This window comes from Capra hircus, chromosome 16 (assembly GCF_001704415.2).
Source record: "Capra hircus breed San Clemente chromosome 16, ASM170441v1, whole genome shotgun sequence".
NCBI lineage: Eukaryota > Metazoa > Chordata > Mammalia > Artiodactyla > Bovidae > Capra > Capra hircus.
This window is the reverse complement of record NC_030823.1, coordinates 44164772-44179912: the sequence shown is the minus strand read 5'-3', so window position 1 is coordinate 44179912 and position 15141 is coordinate 44164772. Positions and strand designations below refer to the sequence as shown.

At 39.2% G+C, this 15141-nt stretch overlaps 1 protein-coding gene across 2 annotated transcripts in view; it reads left to right on the top strand.

The window, feature by feature from the left end:
• CAMTA1 (calmodulin binding transcription activator 1) overlaps positions 1–14147 on the top strand; it is a 979917-nt gene extending 965770 nt beyond the window's left edge. Inside the window, exons 23-24 of one of the 2 annotated variants that reach the window (XM_018060410.1) lie at positions 386–416; positions 10889–14147. In XM_018060410.1, the coding sequence (XP_017915899.1) occupies positions 386–416; positions 10889–10921 (64 nt within the window). In that variant the 3' untranslated portion in view covers positions 10922–14147. The remainder of the gene's footprint in view (positions 1–385; positions 417–10888) is intronic. The other variant, XM_018060411.1, reaches the window with a different exon arrangement.

Below are 15141 nucleotides of genomic sequence, written 5' to 3'. Positions count from 1 at the left end.
CCATCCAGGTTATTGAATATTATCTTAAGAGAGACCATCATCTGTATTGTCCCTTAGAAGCATTAAAACAGGAAATCTCCTGTGATGCCCTCTCAGAAAATGTAGGTAGGAAGTGGCATCGGGAGTTAGCAAGTGTCCCATTTCTTAAGGATTTTGCCAAGTCATGTGACCTCAACATTTTTAGACCGAAAAAAAAACTGGTGACTTTCCTACCTGCTCATTTCACATCTCCCACCACCACTCTCCTTTTCTTTCTTTCCAGAAAAAAAAAAAGGAACTACTTTATAGTCTCTTTGTTGTTGTTGTTGAAATAAAGCTATTTATAAGATTTCTGTTGTGACCCTCACATGCTAATAGCTCTTTGGTGTTGTTTTACTGTCTAAAGCCCCCTGGTGGACCATAGGCTGTACAAAAGGGTGAGTGTAGCTGCCTGCTAGCCAGTTTATCTTTACCTTCCATTTTCAATATTTTGCTTTTTGCTTGCTTGCATGGGGCTGCAGCCTAGGTATGCCAGTAAAGTTTCACATCCATTTCGAATGAAATAAGATAAAAACTAACCCTGACTACTAACACTGCTACTTTATACAACAGGAAAACAGTCACATACAGACATACAAAAATGCATGAGCAGCTGAAAGGCCCTGAAGCCACCACAGGGCATGCTAGCACTTGGTGGGAGAAGCCTTCCGTATGAAAAAGGTGGCTGGTGGGACAAGTTTAAATCTAAACAAGGCTGCGCTAGAAGGAAACCTTGAGCGAGTGGTAATTGGTGATGAAGATAATCTGCTACATGGAATTCAACTACTTCTGTGTCGCAGTTTCCAAAGCAAGAAGGCTTGCTAGGCAACACTGGTGTTTTTCTTTTAACTCATCTATTTCTTATTTAGAGTTACATAGTTTCATTTTCTAGCTCTCCCCTTCCCTAGTGCTAGGAGGTAAGTCAGTAGTACCCAGAGCCAAGTCAGTACCCAGAGCTGCGCTTCCTGAACCGGCCCAGTACATTCATTATCCAAAAGGGAGTGAACCCAACTTCCAAGATATAATGACAGTGCTGAAGAAAGACAGAGTGGTGTGAAGTGTCTGAAACCTGTACATTCTATATCAAGGTCCCGAGTGGATGTTCCAAGAAAATTTGTGTTTTAAAGAAATGATAGTGGTAGTTCAGTGGACCATGTAAGTGTCTGTGAGATTTTTAGAATCTGATGCTGACTTGTAAGTATGCAGACATGACTATCACAAGTCTTTGTTGTTATTGTTCAGTTGCTAAATCATGTCCAGCTCTTTGTGAGCCCATGGACTGCAGCATGCCAGGCTTCCCTGTCCTTTACTGTCTCCTGGAATTTGCTCAAACACATCTTAGGTTATAATGAAGGATGTAGCGGGCAGAAAACTGTGTTTTAACAGCCAGAAATTGAATTCACCAAAATCAGACTTGAATTTAGGTTAGCTAGACAACTTCTGTCCTAGAGATAGTCTTAAGATGCATTTAAAAATCTAACATGGCAGAAAAATAAAATAAAACATTGCAGTTACCTCTATCAACTCAACTACATCCAACATCCTCCCTTCTTACCTTACGCTAGCACTCTATTTAATCATTTACAAGATTTCTGAGAAAAGATCATGCTTCAAAAATTCCCAAACTTCTAATGTCTCTGGAGATGTTATTTCCCATATAACCACATTTGTGTTGATGCTAATATTTATTTATTATATTTCAATCCAAACATTAAAAGGCCTTTTAATTAAAAGACTAGGTAATAAATGTCTGTTGCAATATAGCAGTTCCCCTTATCCAAGGGGGACGCATGCCACGACCCCAGTGGATGCCTAGTGGATGGGTGGTACCAGACCCTAAACATGCATACGTATATATACTATGTTTTCGCCTATACTGACAGGCAGTTCATGTATACAGCACAGATGTGCTGGACAAAAGGGTGATTCATGTCCCAGGCAGGACCAAGTAGGGCAGTGTGAGATTTTATCACGCTACTCACACAGCACACAATTTAAAACTCATGAATTGTTATTTCTGGAGTTTTCCATTTAATATTTTCAGACCACAGTTGACCTGTGGGCAGCTAAAACCTTGGAAAGCAAAACCATGGATAAGGAGAGGACCCCTGTATCCAGTTCTGCCACTGAAGCATGAGAACAGCCACAGACAGTCCCATCAGTGGATAGTCATGGCTGTATTCCAATAAAGCTTTATTTACACACATGTGCATTGGGCTGGATTTGGTCCACAGGCTGTAGTTTGCTGACCTAGGGTGACAAGAGAATTGAGTTTTTATTGTTCTTCCTAAGTCAAGATCCCAGGTGGCTCAGTGGTAAAGAATCTGCCTGCCAATGCAGGAGACTTGGGTTCAGTCCCTGGATCAGGAAGATCCCCTGGAAAAGGGAATGGCGACCCATTCCAGTATTCTTGCCTGGAGAGTCCCGTGGACAGAGGAACCTGGCAGGCTATAGTCCATGGGGTCACGAAGAGTTGGACACAACTGGATAACTAATATATTAGTTATCCTGTAAAAAGTTGACACTGAAGGAGAAATTTATTTTAAAAAATGTAAAGCAGCTACATGCCATTGTAAATTTAACTGGTCAGAGCTCTCTAGAATTAGGCAGTTGCTTACAGTTGAATTATTTCAGGTCCCATGTGGTGGAGCCAGCTCAGAGATTTGAGCAGATGCCTCTGTGTTTGAAATACAAGAGAAAAATGGGACACAAATCTCCATTTCTCTCTTTTTCTATTCCCCCTCACTCTCTGCATACATGGATAATATCTCTTTCCATTAAAAAAAGAAAACTCCCAAGAGAACAGATGCATGCCCTAGTATTCAATTTAATTATAAGTGGTAGTATCTTGCATGTTCTATGCAATTTATATAGTTCGCTGCAAGGATCCAACAGTTTAGTAAAAGCGGTTGCTTATGCACTTTTGAAGCTTGTTAGGGTCTGGTATGTTAATGATCCTTTTTAAGAGTACATTTTCTAGAAGTGCTTTTCCATGCCAACCAGAGTCCCCACCTTCATTTCCTGAATGCCTGTTGCATTCTGCTGTGAGTTCCTAAAATTCCTCCTCATGCATGAAAACTTGGAATTTCATAACACCCCCATCCCTTTCAGTCTTAGGGGGCTGGAGAGAGAGGAACTCAGAAGCTTTCAGGTTCCCGCCAACATGGTTATTTTTCTCTTAACATGAATTCCCAGGTGACTCAGTGGTAAAGAACCTGCCTGCAATGCAGGAGACTCAGGTTCAATCCCTGGGTCAGGAACATCCCCAGGAGAAGGAAATGGTGACCCACTCTAGTATTCTTGCCTGAGAAATCCCAGGGACAGAGGAGCCTGGTGAGCTACAGTCCATGGGGTCACAAAAGAGTCGGACACGACTGAGCAACTAAATAGCAACTTGAAATGAGGAACAGCTCCTCTGTGTCTTGTCTAATTCCCAGTAGGATCTCGTGTCCTCTCTGTCCACAGGAGAAGTCAGGATGGCCCTCTAAGAGTCCCTGGGTTGAAGTCCCTCGGGAGGCAGGGCTTTCTCTGAGGAGGATTTATATTCCTGGAATTTATGTCAAAGAAGATAATATACTTACTAATGTATACAGTACACCATAGTTAAGACACTTAAAGTCGTATTCAGAGATAATAATTTGAAAAGTGAAAGAATGAAATTTCACAGTATAGCGTATATAAAAGGTAATTTGACCCCAACTCCTAAATTAATGAAGGAGAAAGATATAAAAACAGAAGTGATGTCAGTCATCAGAATTGGGAGCCAGTAGGCTAATTCCAGCAGCTGAGCCATCAGAAAATACCCATTCAAATTATCAGCCTCGGGGAAAGCTAAGAAAAAGCACCAAATGGTCTTCGCCGAATCTAGCTCATTTTCACTTAAGTCTTTCCTCCAGACTTCGCCCCTAATTTATCCAGTAACTTAAAATGGAGTCATCCAAATCCTAATGCTGTCAGAGGAATTTATTTTGTCTTGGACACAATAACTATCTATTCAAGAAAGCATTAAACACAGATATTTGAGTCAACAGTTTTAATTATTATTTTCTTAGTTCATTGAGGTGTGATACAACTTCAGTAAATGGCTGAAGGATTGCTAAGCTTGAAGAAATTTTTCAGTGCACAGGCTGAAAATAATTCTGCATTCCAGTTGGATTTTGAGTGTCTCAAACGGTGTTATTCAGTGTTACAGCAGAAAACCAGGATGCCTCAGATGAAAAAAAAAATAGAAAACAGCTGAATTACCTAACAGGTTTATTCTCAAGGTATTGAGACTAAAATAGAAATTGCCTTAGACAAATTTCTTCTTTCCCTGATGAGATCAGATTTCTGCAAGAGAGCCTAATAACCTGTTATAGTCCTTGCAGGTACTGTAAACAGCAGGACTCCTGGTATTGAAATAACCAATTTCTTATAAATTGCTGGCCTAGCTACCAATGTTCAGTAAAGGTGGGTGAAACCACGCAACTGGAAGGAAAAGAGCCTGATTGGAGGAAGAAGAAATAACACTTTCTGATCACACATTTTTAAACAACAGGTTTTCTATTTGACAGCTGGGTTTCCAAACACTTAACCAGATGCTGCTAGTTATCTTGGTAAGTAGCGTTGACAGCGCAGATTCTTGAGAGCAGTCGAGCCAAATATCTGCAGTGGGTCACTAGCAGGTCACACATAGACTTTGTGTGTGGTTCTCTCCACTTTCGTCCAAAGGGCAGCTCTCTAACAATGCCTGCGAGTGAGCTGTTTAATTAAGGAAAATAACAGTATCTGTCAGCAACTTGGATGTCTCACTTCGCTAGTTAAACGTGACGTTAGGTGAATTTCCAAGTGGCCCAGTCAGCTCAGGGAGGAGTGAGAGATGAAGGTGGGACGTGGCATCTCATTAAAATCTCCAACGTAATTCTGTCTTACTTGCCTCTTTTAGGAAATGAATCTTTTGGGAACACAGTGGTGTGTGTTACATTGCAGACAACATGCTCTGTGTTGTTCTTATTGGGCCTCTCTGTCTTTTTCATTTTGCAATCCTAATGAGGTATCCGGAAAATGGCAAGACCTCTCTTTTCCTAATCCCCCCCACAAGCTATTGCAGCTCTCAGAACCACAGGTAACTAAGCAGAAAGCCGCCTCTGGCTGCCCTGTACATTTCTGACGTCCAGCATTGCAAGAATATACCTGCCAAGATCCACTGACTCATGACACATTTCCCTGGCTGAGCATCACCAAGTAGATGTAATGAAGCCGCTTTGCCTAACGCTTTACCCATGGAGCCATTGTTTGCTATGAGTTTCTGAAGCAGGCCTACTTCATTCATCCATAAATGATCATGGGACGTCTGATGGACAGAAACCCCGTGGGCTTCTGCTGGCTTTCAGTGCTGTTGCTTTTCTTCCTCACTTAAGTGCATTACAGTGCAACGCGGTTTGGGCTGAGACTGAAGCAATATCCTACAGTGATGATTTTCAGCCTAGAATGTTTGGGGGGTAATCTCAGAGTTGTCTTTAATTTTAATAGCTGGATGGTCACAGGCCAAAGTCTTACCTTGTGATTACTGTATAAGTCCAAGCCAGTAACACAAGGACCATTTCCCAAGTTATAGGTGCAAAGTTCAGATACGTGGTCCTGGAAGCTCTCCTTAGAGTAACAATCTCCTTGTACCTGCAGAAGCTACAGTTTCTATCTATATGGTTGTCTTCACAATCTCAAGGAAGACTGCTTTGCTTGTCTTCCATGCAAGGGAATTCAGAAGTAAGTGTAATTATCACAGGCCTTGTTTTTTGGGGGGCTTCCCTGGTGGCTCAGACGGTAAAGTGTCTGCCCGCAATGCGGGAGACCCAGGTTCAATTCCTGGGTTGGGAAGATCCCCTGGAGAAGGAAATGGCAATCCACTTCAGCACTCTTGCCTGGAAGATCCCATGGACGGAGGAGCCTGATAGGCTACAGTCCATGGGGTCACAAAAAGTTGGACACAACTGAGTGACTTTACTTTGTTTTGTTTTTTTTTAACATGGAGATTATTAGATTCATTTTTTTCCTCAACCTGAATGAGTCTATCACTTGTAATTCTTTAAGAGAACGCAAAACTTAGTAACCCTTAGTTGAGTTTGTGTAACATAATGTAACCAAAGGTTATTGGACATCTGTATGCTCAGTTCTATAGATGTGGTGACTTGGACATCTGTATTCTCAGTTCTGCAGATGTGGTGACTTGGACATCTGTATTCTCAGTTCTGTAGACGTGATGACTTGGACATCTATATTCTCAGTTTTGTAGACGTGATGACTTGAACATCTATATTCTCAGTTCTTTTTGTGATGACTTGGGCATCTGTTTTCTCAGTTCTGTAGATGGGGTGACTTGGTCATCTGTATTCTCAGTTCTGTAGATGGGGTGACTTGGACATCTGTATTCTCAGTTCTGTATGTGATGATTTGGGCATCTGTATTCTCGGTTCTGTAGACGTGACGACTTGGGCATCTGTCTCCTCGGTTCTGTAGACGTGACGACTTGGGCATCTGTCTCCTCGGTTCTGTAGACGTGACGACTTGGGCATCTGTCTCCTCGGTTCTGTAGACGTGACGACTTGGGCATCTGTCTCCTCAGTTCTGTAGACGTGACGACTTGGGCATCTGTCTCCTCGGTTCTATAAATGTGGTGACTTCCAATGCATTCTCAGTTCTGCAGATGTGATGACTACAGTTACTGAAATTTCAAGTATATTTCCAATTTCAGAAATTCTGCTCCTACATTTGCCAAGTTTTCACACTGAAAAGACACTCCCAATATAGGCAGGATCAATGAAACTAGCTCCATCCATTGTATTTGGTTTTGGTCTATAAAAGTGATCTTTTCCCCTCCACTGAATTTTTCAGTTGTTCTGTTATGTCATGTGACTACAGTATTTGTAAGACACAGTAGTTGTAACTGATGGATAGAAACATATAAGTTGTTTTATAAAATGACAAGCAGAGATCATTATTATGAAGGAAACACATACTCATTGTAGTGCATTCTGGAAATACAAATAAGCAAGGGATATCACCCAGAAATAATAATTGTTAAACTTTTATTGTACATCCTTTTCATGGTAGAAGTATTTTCAGTTAACCTGTGCCTTTTAGTTCACGTCTTGAATGAGTGAGACAAGGCAGAAAAATTTCTGTGACTATTTGAAATACTCTGATTTGAAACATCTAACTCTCAGAATTTATTAACAAAAATCCTCATATCAGAAGTTGTTCTCATTCACTTCAGTGAATATAAGTGTCTTCTGGTTTTTTGGGGAGTCAGCCTAACATTCAAACAGACTTTATCCAGTTGACATTTGATTTAAAGCAAAACAAAAAATTAGGCACCACTGTCTTACCCTAATAATCTACCCTTGAGTCACATAAATCTCCATTTATGATCTCAGTAGAGCAGACTGTAAAAGCCACTTCTAGGAGTATGTTAGCAATCAACATGCTCAGGAATTGGTAAATGATGCTAACGGTCCTCGGCTGCCCTGTTTCTTAGACGCATTCATTCCTTTCACGTTTCAGATCTGCTTCAGATCTGTTTCAGATCTGCTTCAGATGTACGTTTTGTGTGGAGCTATTTTCCCCTCTAAAACACTGTAATAAAATCAACACATGGTTTTATAAAGGATGGCATCTTAGAATTGAGAAAAGGGAATTGTCATCAGTTTCAACATTGTACTCACCCATGCCACAGGAAATTTCTAAATGCATGTTTTCTGTACAGACTTTTGGAAAAGACAAAGAAAAGTTGGGTTTAAGCATTTATTCTTTGTTGCTGTTGCCCTGAGATAGTGTTCGAGGCATCAGAGTGGAGGAGTGAAGCCAGATAAACCTGGCTCCAAATCGCCATTCTGCCCTTTGTTAACCTTCTTTCCTTCATACGACACGCATTCTGCCCTTTGTTAACTATTATGTATAATTGGGCAGGCTGCTCAATTCTGCAAATCTCAGGTTCTCTATTTACAAACTGGAGAAGGTGATGAGGTTGTGAGGACTAACACACACACTAAGCTATTGGAACATGCATTATCTTCCTTTTTTGCTAATTTCTCCTTTAACACCTTCCTTTTAAAAAATGCCTATGCCATTTAATTCGTTTTGATGTTTTGTATTTATAATGCAAGCAGACTGTGAAAACTGTACCATGAAACTAAAAACTAAATTCTCCATTTGAATTCAGTACTTTGGAAAGCCTAGAAAATATATCTGGAAATAGGAATATCTCATTTTTCCTAAGTTGATAATTGTGGTCATTCTGTGTGTGGACATGCAACTCTCTTTAACTTAATGGTGTGTGAAGCCAGCACTAGTTTCAAAGCACCATATTTACATAGTAATTTTAAAACCTTAGTTGACATTTTAATTAGCTCAAAAAGAAACTAGGGGAAAAAAAAAAAAGCCGCAGAAACAAATGTGACCATTTTAACTTAAAAAAGTTTGCAGTATACCCACGTGACCAACTGATCACAGAGTTTTGGTGTGAACATCTATTATAAAACATTTCTGGTCTATAATTCATGTTCCTTTTTAGTTCATCCCAATGATGAATTTAAGATTTGTAAGGCGGGACTTCCCTGGTGGTCCAGTGACTAAGGACCTGAGCCTGACTCTGCACTTCCATTGCTAGGAACCTGGGTTCGACCCCTAGTCAGGAGCCTAGATCCCATAGGCTGGGCGGCGTGGCCAAAAAATAAAAATATAAAAATAAAAACTTGAAGACTTTACTAAAAGAAGAAAAAAAGATTTGTAAAGCCTTCCTGTTCCCACTAGAGAAATTGTGAATGGAGATCTTTGTGTTTATGCTCTCAGGTTTTGAGTTCAGAGTTCTTTAAATCCTAGAAGTCTCACCAGTGATGGAGTTTCTGTTGCACATTGGTAAATGAGTCCCGTGCTAGTGCAGAAGCCAGGTGTCGTATCTGAAGTAGCATGCACATTTTGCGGTAATTCGGCAAGGAGGTCTGCACAAGTACGGGTACATTGCATGCCCAGAAGGAAAGGTGGCATCAGTGCATGCCTTGCATTCTTCCAGCCAGAGGACTGTTAGTACAGATATTGCATGTTTAAAAATTGAACACAGAATATGGCATGTTTCAATTGTTTAAAAGCCCATTTATTTATCAAGTATGCATGTCCAAAACTAGGGACCTATAATGATGTGCATTTTTGTACTGCAGTATGACCCAGAGTACCCCAAAATTAATAATCCATCATGTACTTAATCATAAAGTTCAAATGATACCCGGATGCAGTTGTGAATACAGCAGGGTATTCTTAGTGTACCTGTTAAGAAAGAAGGCTTTCATAGTTTCGAAGATATGCTGTTTGAGCAAACTGGGCTTGGTATATTTAGTAAATAAATCAGACAAAGAAGTACGTTTTCAAACATTATAATTCTTTCTGGTGATGATAAAATGACAAAGCTTTTTTTCTGAAAGAGAGCATCTTCTCTTTGAAGAGATCATATCAACTTGACAGAATACTCAGAAATGATTCTGCTTGGAGGTGGTAAATATAATTTTCTTCAATTGCTATTATAGCACATGTGCCATTTCATTGAATGCCAACATCAATAGAGCCATAACTTATTACTGGTTTTTCAAAATGTTTTCTTTCCACTCGATCATTCTCTCTAGAAAGGAAACTAACAGTTGCCTTAAAATAAAATTTAAACTTACTCATATAACTTAAGATAACAGGAGAGGCCCTTCTCTTAGAGAATGAGAAAATGGTATTTGGGAATTAGTTCTGTACAGGACCATATTGGGAAAACAAATCAAATTTTTTTTCTTTTCATACTATTGAGGTAGAGTGTATGTGTCTAGAGAAACTGCTGCTTCTGTGTGCTAAGATCATCCTCTCACACCCATTTTTAGTAAACAAATGTTACCATGTGGCATGCAGTGCTGCGAACACTCTCTGACTTAACACAGCACACACTGACTTCAGAAGTTAGACCCTAAAGTCACACTTGCCTTTGACCAATCCAATAGTCAGGCAAGCTCTTAGTTATCTGACAATAAAGAGAAATACATTCTTTAGCTTAGAACCATTTTCCCAGGTCCCCATATGCATCAGGTTCATTCAAAAGCCAAGGCAAATTTTTATATTAAAAAATTTCAACTGAAAGCAGTCATCAACAAATAATTTGCTGTGAACTTTCCCTGACTCTATTTATAGCAATTTAAATTTGTTTACCACAGCACATTTGATAAACAGAACGAAGTACCTTATTGGTATTGCACCCTGGTGCTGTGTATCGGCATGGGAAGAAGTGACCCAAACATCTTTTAAAGCTACAATGTGGAATGGGAGGAAAGTAAACAATTCTGAAAATCAGAAAGACTGAACAGATACCTGGGCAAAATCAGAGTTGTGCAGGGGAGCCCATCAGGTTCAAGATAGCTCAGGATCTTGAGTCTGTGAGCAAAAAGCAAGAACTTGTGCCCTAGGTATATCAAAAGCTAATGAACACATGTGTGTACAGTCTCCCTAGCTTGCACCCTGTGGAGTCACAGGGCATTCATGGGGGTCGACCAGGCTAAAAAGAGTTATTTGACCAATTAACTTTTTCTAGAAGAAGCACGTTATTGTTAGACTTGATTTAATGCTTTCAACTTTGGTTTTGCTTTGTGTTTAGAGCTGTTGATATAGAGGAGAGTTTCAGGAAGGCTGCAGTCTTCCACTTGAATATTTTCCCCAGCAATTTCACAGGAGTTTCCTTAGCCATCAGTCCTCAGAAGGGTTTTTGTCTTGGCTTTTCACTTCCTGGGGAAATGGCCACACCCTTTCCTTTATCTGGTGACAATTTCAATCTATAGTTATCACCTGGTATTTTGTTTTGTTTCTCTTCCAGAGTGAAAGAATTGAAAAAGGCCAAGGAACTTGAAGACATACAACAGCATCCCTTAGCAATGTGACACTGCTTTTCAGACTGTTTTCATTTCTGTTTTTAGCAGAGACATGCAACAACACACACACGCACACACACACACACACATACACACACATAATCCCTCTGCAGTTTTGGGGAGATCAGCTGCAGGATTTTAACAGGAATGTTTTGGTCATTGCATTTGCACTTTCATGGACAACTTTTAATTTGATCAGCAAGACATCTTGGAACTCAATCTTCTGTTGGATCATGGGCAAACAAGACACCACAAGGAATCGAAAGAGGCTTTCCTCCTCTTAGGAAGAAGCCGTCTTCCTTCTCACATAGGGCTGTATTCAAACATCGTGTGGAACTGTACAAATATTTATACCAAAAATATAGATAAGAAAAGGTGGGGATGCACTAGCAACGAAGAGAATGCTGTTCCTGCACCTGTCGGTTATTTCCAAGAAGCTGAATTTTTGGGATTGATTCTCAGTGGAGGGCTTAGATCATACAAATCTTTATTGGGTCCGTGTGTTCTCATTTCCTTCACTGTGTTTATTTGATCTTAATTTGTTTGTCTGTTTGCGTTTCGATCTCTACAGCACACTTAATGCAACTTTTAAAAATCTGAAGGATTTTAGTGTTTTGTGGAAGTTTGGAGAGGGGGCGGGTGCGTGGTACACGGGTAATGCATGGGAAGTGACGAGGAACAGCGTACAGAGTTTAAATTTATTTTCTTGTCCCCACCACCTCCCAAGAACCTGCAAGGAGAGTCATCATCTTATCCCTTTTCTCATGTTCAGCACTTTAATTTTTTTGCCTTACTTTCTTGTGCAATGAGAATTACTTAAAGAGTTGGTAAAGCATGTAGCTTTTTTTAGTAGCCTTGGAAACTGTAGTCATTCTAAGGAATCATGAACCTTGCCTGGACATTTGCCACCTAAAAGATCAGTGTGGTGCTGCGTTCTGGCCAGTAAATTCCATATTTTTGGCTATATCTCATCCAACCTGAGCAGTTTCTGTGTATATATAGAAGGTAGAAATGGAAAGTGAGAAAATATTTGAAAGGGATTATATTAATTGCTAAATATTTTATTCACAAAGGTCAATAACATGGCAAGATAAAATTATTTGTATAGTTTTGTCTGAATGAGCGAGAAAAAAATGTGGATGTATTGTTTGTATATATTGTATATATTAAAACAAAGAGATATGTGCATGAAATCAAGAAAACAGAAATGAAAAAAGCAAAGCATTAGTGGCTATGGTCTGTAAAATGAAAAAAAACTTTATTTCACTATAAGAGTACTTTATTTTAAATGTTCTTTAGAAGAACATTTTGCTAAAGCATGACTAAACTGCAAAAAAAAAAAAGAGCTACTGTATTAAGACTTAGGAAAAAAAGGCAGAGTAACATTACTTAAAAAAGGATATGTTTACATTTAATTTTGGCTACCAGGAGTTTATTTTATTTTATTTAAAAGATTTTTTTGCCAATGGTGCCAAGTAATGTGAATGCTGATATTGCTTAAGAAAATTAAGTTACTTTTGCTAAACAGATAATCATTAAGATGAATCAGTATATAGCTTAACACCATCCACTCACTCCAACAAAGAACACTTAGAATGGTCAAAACATGACAAAAGAAATAGGATGAAAAATAGAAAAATATCTCACGTTTTCATATCTCCTGCTGGAAATCGGAAAATGTAATAAAAATTGCACACAAAATAACTACAAATTAAAAGGATGCAAACTGGTCTCGTAGGAATGTCATGGTATAATACTATTTCCACATAATGAGGAGCCAAAGAAATCTGATGCTTTTTAACAATTCAACTACTAATGTTAAATTGAGAGAATCAAGTTCGCACTTGCTGATGCCAGTTTAAAATTCCCAGGTTAAGTTTCAGGATCAGTTGGTGTAAAGCTGAGAGAATAGTTTTGGTGTTTTTTTTTTTCCTTGGTTCTGGCTGCCAACTGTAAGTGAAAACTCAAGGCTTGTTGTGAAGCCTAAAAATATTCACAAATCAGCTTTTAAACTGGTGTCTTAGAAGGAAGGTAGATACAAAAAGATTGTGTTAACAACTGGGGTCAGTGCTCTTGGTGCCTTTTCTATAATTGTACTTGTTTTTTAATTACTTCCTTTCACTGCCAACCTCGAATTACTGTACAGTATATGTCTTACTGCTTGTGATCAGCTTTGACAACGGTGACAGCCCCACAACTAGCAGCCACCTGTACATTTGTAAACTGACCTGACTCAATTTTGTTTTTAAATGTGTGGGTTTTGTTGCAACTGTTGCAGTTCCCCCAAATACCCATTATTTTCCCACAAATTGACCTACAGGAAGACACTGAGTAATTTACAGACACACAATTGCATTCATAAATGGGAAGAGAATGTGAAAGCCAGTTCTTTCAGAATATCCTTTAGTAATACTGAATTTAGGTATGTTTATTCCATTGTGGTACAAATAGCCGATCTTTTGACAGGAGTAATGACCTCAGTGGATTTGCTTTAATCCTCACTTTTTTTTTTTTAATGTCTCACATGCTACATTATTAGCTGAGTAAGCTAGATAATCTGGAAGAGAAAAGACTGACATAGTTAGGAGCGTTCTTATGGAGAGGATAGAAGTAGGTTCAAAACCTACCAGTGTCATCTACCAGTACAACTGTGAATCCCAGGTGAGGTACAAATGCACTTCCACTGAAATGAAACATTTCTGACCGCTTTTTCTTGGTTGTGAATCTTAATTTTGAATATAAGATGATAGATAAGCGCAGCTTTCTTGGATAATCTGAATTCCCAAGTGCCAGGAGTAGGATCTCATTATAAAATTAATAGCTAATCTTATTGTCTCCTGATGATTTAATTGCTACACTTGTTACCCATTTGAAATCAGCTGTACTGTGTGAACGAAATCGAGACAATAACTCGAACCCCTCTCTGGCTGCACGGTCGCTTATGGCAGTTCCACACAGTAGTTGGCGCCCAATGGGGGGTCCCTGAGACTTGCATGTAAAACTAGTCTAGATGTCTTCTTTTTTGTAAGTTTTATTTTTGTAATTGTGCATGTAAAGCATCATTGAATCAATGGATCTGTTGAAGAACTCAGCTGCTGGAAACCATGCAAAATGTTTTGAATTGCCCTTAAAATATGGAAAATGTTTTCTGAATGCTTTATATTCTTTCTGCTGTAAATTAAAAATGAAGAAAATTTCCCCATACTATGTGTGTGTTGCTTTAACTTCACCTGATACTGAAATCCAAGGTGGTCAGCAGGTTTTAAACCTTACAAAATCATTTCAAATATTTCCTTCTATCTTGATGCAGTGTTTTGACATGGAATGCTACATAGTTTCAGATCTGTCCAGCAAAGAGAACATTTCTTATTAGAGCCACTGTTCCTAGAACATTTGCTTGTCCACTATTGGATTCAGGGAGGATCTCAAAGAGCTTTAGATTATGTGTATATTACATCTATCAATATTCACTGTCCTAGAGTTACTGATACCTTCTCAGGCACCTCTCAGCCTAAGTGCACTTACGGGAAAGATAAAAACACGGATCGAAATTCACCTTTTCAGTTAAAACCCTCTGACTTTTTAAAAATGCACCTTTCAGTTTACTACTAAGCCCAGCCTTTTCCAGAACCCTGGCATCAGTCTCCTTCCCTTTCACTGCAGAAACTCAACTCCCTGGTGGTCCCTCTTCCATCTAAACCATTCTGGAGCTGCTGTCAGACAAGTTTTGCATGATAGATCTCCCAGTTTCATGAAGCCTCAGTGATTTCTAGAGCCCACTGCATTGAAATGATATTTTCCTTTCTTGTTTATTTTCACTCTCTGCTCAGTCTTATTTTCATCTATGCCCCAGCCTGCACCCCCTGGTTGGTCTGTTCAAACCCTGTCCAGGTTCACTGTTTCTTTGTTCATATGATTTGTTTCTCCCATGCCTGGAAAGTTCTCTTGTTAGCTACTTAACTCAATCTGAATTTCACCTCTGTGACACTCTCTTTCTTATTCTAATATACACTAATATTTCCTTTTTCAAATCCCAGTTAGAATTGGAAAAGACAGTTTGATGTTTTTTTCATTTCTTATCTATTCTGCCAGTTGACCTACTGGTGTTCTGTTTGTTTAACGCTGGAGTTGCCTTTGCTGGTAGGAATGCTTTTAGTACAACTGAAATTCCTTGCACAGTAAATCACTACTCAGATTT